Source organism: Bison bison, unplaced genomic scaffold (genome assembly GCF_000754665.1).
Source record: "Bison bison bison isolate TAMUID 2011002044 unplaced genomic scaffold, Bison_UMD1.0 scf7180017864063, whole genome shotgun sequence".
Lineage (NCBI taxonomy): Eukaryota > Metazoa > Chordata > Mammalia > Artiodactyla > Bovidae > Bison > Bison bison.
Genome location: NW_011494635.1, coordinates 15,885,634 through 15,893,254, shown reverse-complemented (window position 1 = coordinate 15,893,254; position 7,621 = coordinate 15,885,634). Strand labels below are relative to the sequence as shown.

At 61.2% G+C, this 7,621-nt stretch overlaps 1 protein-coding gene across 1 annotated transcript in view; it reads left to right on the top strand.

The window, feature by feature from the left end:
* Positions 1-996: 996 nt before the first annotated feature.
* COL20A1 (collagen, type XX, alpha 1) overlaps positions 997-7,621 on the top strand; it is a 22,276-nt gene continuing 15,651 nt past the window's right edge. Inside the window, exons 1-7 of the mRNA XM_010836650.1 lie at positions 997-1,138; positions 3,130-3,240; positions 4,506-4,649; positions 4,803-4,946; positions 6,298-6,456; positions 6,812-6,931; positions 7,497-7,612. Coding sequence (XP_010834952.1) covers positions 1,057-1,138; positions 3,130-3,240; positions 4,506-4,649; positions 4,803-4,946; positions 6,298-6,456; positions 6,812-6,931; positions 7,497-7,612 — 876 coding nt within the window. The 5' untranslated portion in view covers positions 997-1,056. The remainder of the gene's footprint in view (positions 1,139-3,129; positions 3,241-4,505; positions 4,650-4,802; positions 4,947-6,297; positions 6,457-6,811; positions 6,932-7,496; positions 7,613-7,621) is intronic.

The following is a 7,621-nucleotide window of genomic DNA, read 5'->3' as shown; positions in this document are numbered from 1 at the left end:
GGGCGGAGGCTCCGGGTGGGTGGGGCTAGGCCAGAGCAGTGACAAAGGGGCCTCATAAGTCACGGCCTTCCTGTGACTGCAGTGGGACGGGAGCACACGGGACCAGGGGACGCTGCCCGGGGACAGGAGCAGGTTGGTGACTCGTCTGGAGGCTGGGTGGGCAGGGGCTGCTCCCATTAGGGGCTGCTCCAGGTGTGTGATTTGAAGATGAGCTTGACCTTCTAGAGAGGTTTCAGGGTCAGGGGAGCTGAGTTCCTGGGGGTGCAGCAGGACCGGATGCATGGGGTCTGGTGGGGGTGGGGCCTGGACCTCTAGTGTCACAGGTGGAGGAGGGCAGACACTGTCGAGGGATCCCGATCACAGCCTTGACCTCTGTGCCCCTGGAAGGGTCCCACGGAGGTTCCAGGGAGGGCAGCCTGGTTTCAGAGTGTGGAGGAGGGTCAGAAAGTGAGGTCACCAGGTAAACTGCCTCGTCCTCCAGCCCCTCCACAGCCCAAGGACATTGTGAGCCCCACCGCCAGGGGTGTGGCTGGGCTGGGGGTCCCAGGAGCCTGAGATCCTGCCCTGCGTTCCTCTCTTTTCTGTTAGCAGAGGCCTGGAGGGAGCCCCCCAGGACACCTCTTCCTGGGCTGGCAAGTGAGCAGCACACCTAGGGTCCTGCTTCAACTGGGGTCCCACCTTGACTTACTCAGGGCTGCAGGCAGGACCGCCCACCTGCCCCCACTTCCTCCCTGGTCTAATGACAAGTGGGCAGAGCAACAACCAGGCCCCATGTGGGGCTGTCGAGAATGTCACAAGGATGGGATGCAGAAGCTGGTGGTGGGCAGGTGAAGGCCAGCTGACCTGTGGACCCAGGAAGCCCCCCAGGCCTGTTGGACACCAGCTCCTGTAGACAGGAGGGTGGGCGTCCGGAGGTGTCTGGGTGGGGCTCAGTCCCAGGCCCACAAGGGCAAAGATGAACAAACTCTGGCTTAGAGATCAGGAAGGGATGGACTGACGAACGGACAGTCAGACAGGTGGCTGAGTGGCCTCTTCTCCTCCTATAGGCTGCGCACCATGAGCGTCCGCGTGCGCCCTCACCTCGGAGTCGGCCTCTGTCTGTATCTGAGTGTCACCCTGGGGCTCAGCCAGGGACAAGGTGAGGACACGGGTGAGGGTTCCTGGAACTGTGGCTCCCGCCTGGCCCCCCCAGGCCACACCTGCCCAGGGCACAGGCCCCCCTGCGGGACCAATCTCCCTCTGGCCCTGAGCAGCTGCTGCTTCCAGGGGCTCGGGTGCTCAGGGGACAGAGACGGGAAGACAGGACAGCTCTGCCCCCAGCATCACCCTCAACTGTGTGGCTTGACCTTTGGTACTGCGGTTTTTCCTTTTAGTTGGGCTTTTTTTGTCTTATCCATTTGTTAACACAAATGTGCATTAATGCACTGTGCATTTGATTCACTCTTGCATTAGTGATTTTTTTTTCATCATTCTCTGGACACGTTTTTAATTGTGAAATTTTCAAACAACAGAATCTAGAGTGAAAAGTGACCCCCCCGCAACACCCCCGAGGAGAGCCCAAGACGCCGCCTCCAGCAGGTCCCTGATCCTTTCAGCTCATTTATGGCCACGGGCAGCACCTTGGTCAGCTGTCCCCCGTCCAATGAGGGGATGCTCAGCTCCCTATGGGGCGTGTCCCTTTCAGGGTGATGCTCAAACCCATCAGGGAAGGCTGGGGAGACCAACCTTGGGAGGTGGTGTTTGAGTCACGTAGCGAGCCTCCTCCACACTGCCCCCCAGCCACATCCCTGGCATTTGTCCAGCTCCCACGGGTGCCGAGAGGGTAGGAGACCTCTGAGCTAGTCCTCACGGGGGCGCGGCAGGGACCTGTCACACAGCCACCCAGCCTGGAGTCCTGGCTTCTCTAACTACCTTCTTACTAGCGGCACATCCTCCTGGCTATGATTTTGCTCACAGATGATTGGGGCCTCCATCCCTGGGGCTCTGACAAGATCCCCCAAGGGGACCAAGTCAGTAAGAAACCCCAGACACTCAAGGTAGACAGCACAAGGCACCTGCAGACTCTGGGTGGACTGCGTCGGGGGGTGGTTGGAAGATGGGGGTGGGACCCATAAGTCCAGGCTGCCCTTCTCCGAGAATGGCCCTGTGTGGGGGTGCCCCTGGTTGGGTGCTGTCTCCCCAGTGCCTGCCAAGGCTCCGACCTGCAGACCCAGAAGGCAGCTCGGGATGCCCCCCCAACAACATGTCAGGGGTGCCGGGAGACAGAGGCTCTTCATGAGCTGGGCCCCCCACTCACAAGCATCTTTTCAAGGCCCCCACTGCTGAGACATTCCTGCCTTTCAGCTCACGCTCCAGGGAGCAGGGGGCCCATCCGGAGGCCCAGCTCAGCTGCTACCCGCTCTGAAGCGGCCATTGTGTCTGCCACGGGCTCCCCCCAGCCCTGCCCTTCCCCTGTGCCCCTGCTCTGAGGGGGGCAGCCAGAAGAAGTCCATCTCTGTCCCCACTTTCCAAAAATAGTCACCCACACCAAGGAGCTGCCGGAAGCTTGGAAGTCAGGCTGTGCTGGAGGGCTCAGGCCTCCATGGCCCCTTCCTCCTCCCAGGACGGCCAGGGCACCCGCCCCAGGGAGCCCCCGCCCCCAGGCACCCCCGCTCCCCCGGGATGTGTGACCATGGCAGCAGGGAGTCTGCACATGTGTCTCCACTGCACTTCGGGGACTCAGGCGGGGAATCGGGAGGGGTGGCTGGCTGCAGCTGGCTCAGAGCCTGTCTCCACTGGGTGGGTGGGCAGTTAGGGCCACTCTGGGATGCTGGCCTGAGCCTAAGTCCACAGTGCGGGGCACCCCTTATAGAGCCAGGAGGGCCTCTCTGGACAGAAGTCTCCCCCACCCAGATCTGCCCGGCAGCCTTGGACTGCAAGGGGGACCAGTCCTCCTTCAACCCTGGCTCGGGGGAGGTGGGCTCCTCTTCTCAAAGTTCCCCCCAGTGGCACTGGAGTCCCCTCTGAACCTCAGAGGGGCTGAGCCCCAGAAGGGCCACAGCCTCCTCGGAACCTCAGGATGGGGTCCCACAGCTGGTTGGGGAGGTCACCAAGGAGGATCAGTCCTGACCGCCTGTCCTGCTTCCTCAGCGAGTGGCCGCCTGAGGCTGGCGGTGCTGCCTGAGGACCGGCTGCAGATGAAGTGGAGAGAGTCAGAAGGGAGCAGCCTCGGCTACCTGGTGCAGGTGAAGCCCAGGGCAGGTAGGGGCCTGCGCCTTGCCTCTGTGCAGACCGACGGTGAACACGCTCAGCACGGCGGTCGCAGTGCTGGTTCCCCTGGGCTCTGCCCTACCTCCTCGCTGTCTCCCCACTAGCACAGGGAGGTTGTGGCGGGAGAACAGGGCCCTTAATGTCCCCGCCGTGTGTCCCCACACCTGGCACGTGCAGAAGGCAGTCAACGACTTTGCAAAAAAAGGGCCCTCCCCCAGCTTAGAGTTCTCAGGGCCCTGACAGTGCCAAGCCCGAGTGGCAGACTCGCTCCATTTTAGGAGTTAAGGTTGTTTGACGTTGGGCTTCAGCTGTTTCAAGAGCTGACCTGTCCTCAGAAACCCTTACACCTGGGTGGAGCTCTTCAGGGTCTCAACCCCAAAGAATTAGGAGGGGGGATGTGCCAAGGATGCACTCTTCAGAGGACCTGCCTGTCCATCCCTCCCTGGAAGGCAGCAGGAACCCAACAGACCTGGGCTTAAATCCTGATTCCGAGCAACTGCGTGACTTGATTTCCCATCTACAAAACGGGTGGGGGCTTGTGAAAATTATGCAGCTTGAGTCACGTGAAGCACCTGGGACCTCACCCTCCTGGCCTGTGCCACCTCCCCATGCAGGGCTGGGCCCAGGCTGGGGGCTGTCCACCTTGCAGGATGTTGGACAGTGGGCAGGCTTGTGAGTCCTTCCTCTCTGAGTCCCCTTTCTAGCACCTGAGGTCCAAGAATTGCCAGGTATTCCTGACCTCTGCTCAGTCGCTCCTATCGCCTCCGTGGCCGCCTCCCCTGAGAGCATGGCAGCATGCCCTTGGAATTGTTTCTTTGTTTTTAGCATAGACTCACAGTCACACTGGGACGTGCTTACAGGTTCACTGCCATGTGCTATCCAGCCCCTGTGCACAGGCGGCAGGCCCCTCCCCACGTGCAGCCCTGTCTGCACAGACACCTCCATGGTGTCCCCAGCGCTGCTCTGATGGCACCTGGAGAACTTACAGATCCCCCGGTGGACCCTGAGATGAGTCCCTCTGGGGAGGAGCACAGGCCACTCCCATAGGTCCTAGAGAGAGACACACAGACCTCTCCCCCTACTCCCTCCCCTGGCCCAAAGGGAGGAACTAGGGGAGGGGAAAAAGGGGTGCCAGGCAGATTTCACCACTCCTAACACACATGCACACATATGCACACCTCAGGCATAAGTGCACACACGCGTGCAGATACCACCCACCTCAGCTGCCTTGACCCCTCTCCCCAACCCCACCCTAGGGGACCCAGAGCAGGAGGTGATGCTGACCACCAAGACCCCCAAGGCCACTGTGGGGGGCCTGAGCCCCTCCAAGGGGTACACCTTGCAGATCTTCGAGCTCACTGGCTCAGGGAACATCCTGCTGGCTCGCAGGGAGTTTGTGAGTAAGTGCCCTGGGCGTGCATGTGTGCAGAAGAGGCTGGGAGCCCATGGAGCCTGGATGGGCCTTTGTGGGAAGGATTGCGTGGGCAGCCCCCAGGCCTCTATCCCCCCTGCCGGGCGGTGGGGTCCTGATATCCCATCACATCTCTCTGCAGTCGAGGATCTGAAGAGTAACTCCATGAGCAGGAGCAGCCAGAGGCCACTGGGGGCAACCCTGGAGCCCACCCCTTCCCTTGTGGGGAGCCCAGACCTTGAGCCCCCAGGGGCCCTGGCCCCAAGCCAAGATCCACCCACGCTTGGTGGAGCCAAGTCGGGGGACGGTATGTGCCTGGGAACAGGGGGCAGTCTTCAGTGCCTCACAGTTTCCACGTGGCCAGGAAGTCCTCCTTCTGTCTGCCCTCACACTCCTGCACTTAAGCTTGGCTGCCCGCTCCTGACTTTACTAACCCTCTGGGACAGGTCATCTGCTGGGAATGTCCTTGGGCCCCAGTGCCTGGTCACACTACCTCGACTTCCCTCAGGTACCCCCCAGCCTGAGTGTGGCTGGTGAGGGGTAACACAGCTGTGATCCCCCCAGGAGTACCTGGTGAGGAGCAGCACCCACCCAGGGGCCCCACAGGGGAGGGCCCTGCTCAGCCCACCCCAGACCTGGAGGGGCCGAACCACGCCAGGACCTCAGCTGGAGGGAGAGGGAAGCCAGGTGAGATGGCTGGGGTGCCAGCATCTGCGGGCTTGAGGGCGGGACCACAGCACAGCATTGCCCATGAGGCCCTGCAGGGGCCTCCCCCTGCAGGAGATGTGCCTCCCCCACCAGACCTGGGATGTTTCTGATTTTGTCTCCCCCATCAGACTTGGAATGGAAAAAGACACCTCCTTCCTTAGACCTCACGTGGGGTCCTGGGGTCCAGGCCCTCTACAGTCTCCCAGTGGACTTGGGGTCTTACAGGGTGGTCTCCCCCACAGTGCAGGGCCTTGAGGCCAGAGGGTGCCTCCTGCATTCGGTGAGGGTCTCACCACACCTACCCAGCCAGGAGCCTCCAAGAGGGGGTCTGGCCCTGGCTCTGGGTCTTGGCCTGAAGACACTGTGCAAAGCTCTGGGAGCCCCAGGTCAAGGGGCATGGCTTTGTCTCCAAAGAGCTCCTGGTCCTTAGGACAACCCTCTTCACACACGGTGAGGACTCAGCCTAGAGCTGGTGGAATGAGGGGCCACCTGGCGCTGTCCATGGTGCTGACTCACCCCAGTCGATCCTCTTTGGACAGCCTCTGCCAGCTGTACCTGGGAGCTGGTGGGTAAGGAAGGTGCAATCTCCCCTTGGACAATTGCGCAGTGACCAGCACTGGCCAGGCCAATAGAGGGTGGAGGTTCCAGAGCAACTAGATGTCCTATGAACCCCCTTTTGGGGGACTCAGGGAGGCTGGGACAGTGGGCTGAGCTTCAAGTGCAGTTTTCTAAGTCTGGTGAGACCCTGGTACCTGTCCCTCAACACTTTGCTGCCCATCTCATTTGAAGCCAGAGTCCTGCAGCCCCTCCCCCTCTACCAACCTCAGGGAAGGAGATCTTGGGGACTGGAGCCCAGCCACAGGCAGTTCAGGGTCCTGTAGCAGTGATGACATTGCCCAACACCTCACCTCCCTCCCCTCCCACCCCAGGCAGACCCCAGTTCCGCTGCACACCCCCCATGCCTGTGGACATGATCTTCCTGGTGGATGGGTCCTGGAGTATAGGCCACAGTCACTTCCAGCAGGTCAAAGACTTCCTGGCCAGCGTCATCGAGCCCTTTGAAATTGGGCCGGGCAAAGTCCAAGTAGGTGGGTCCCAGCCCTGCCCTGTGCCCCGGTGGGGTGGTCCTCACAATTCCACTCCATACCCCCAGCTTTGAGAAGGGAGTGCAAAGTGAGGGAGGAACCAAGGCTAAGTTCTCACCCGACCAGGCAAAACTGAGGTCCCCACCTGCACTGGGAAGACAGCTAGCTCCCAGGGGGACCTTGTGTGGAAAGTGGAGCTTTGCAAACATGCCTTCCTGGTGACCTGGGCAAGGCTGTGTGTATTCTGCCCACCTGCTGTGTGCCCACTCCCGCCACCCCCTGCCAGCCTGATTCAATATAGAGGAGACCCCTCCCCTCCCAGTCTGACTCGGTAGAGTGGGGACTTCTCCCCTTCCAGGTCTGACTCAGTACAGTGGAGCCCCCCAGACCGAGTGGGACCTGAATGCCTTTGGCACCAAGGAGGAGGTGTTGAATGCTGTGCACAACCTCCACTACAGAGGAGGAAACACATTCACAGGTCTGCCCGGCCCCAGCCCCAGCCCCAGCCTCGGCCCCACCCTCGAGGTCCATTCAGGTCTTGTCCCGTGATTAGTCTCCCTTGCACCCACAGATAAGGAGAGGCATGCATGAACCACGCCCGAGTCCTGTGTTTTCATGCCTTTGCAGAGGGCCAGTCTGCCTCGTTCATCCATGGTGAATGTGGCAAGTCGGGCAGTACTGCTGAAAACAAGTTGCTCCTCTGGTCAGTAGAGGCTCCTGGGAAGGCCCACCAACAGCTTGGGGGAGCCCTGTTTTCAGCAGTCCTCTCCCCTGAGGAGACCACACACCCATGGCACAATTCCCTCCCTGATCCCCATTCACCCTGTGCACCCTGCAGCAGCAAGGTGTGGGGTGCTGGCCCCTGGGTCTCGGGTGCCTGTGAGGGAAGGAAGGGGGAATCCTTGCCCTCCAGGCACCCACAGTCTGAAGGGGCCAGGACTGCCCTGGTGGGCAGAGCAGATGGCCAGTGGCTGGTGGAGCCATCGCAGGTGGGCAGGAGAGTGTGTGGGGGCATGAGCACTCTTGCTCTCACTGTGCCCAAGGCCTGGCCCTGACCCACGTGCTGGAGCAGAACCTGAAGCCCAGAGCAGGTCTCCGTCCAGAGGCGGCCAAGCTGGTGATTCTGGTGACAGATGGCAAGTCCCAGGATGATGCCCCCGCCGCCGGC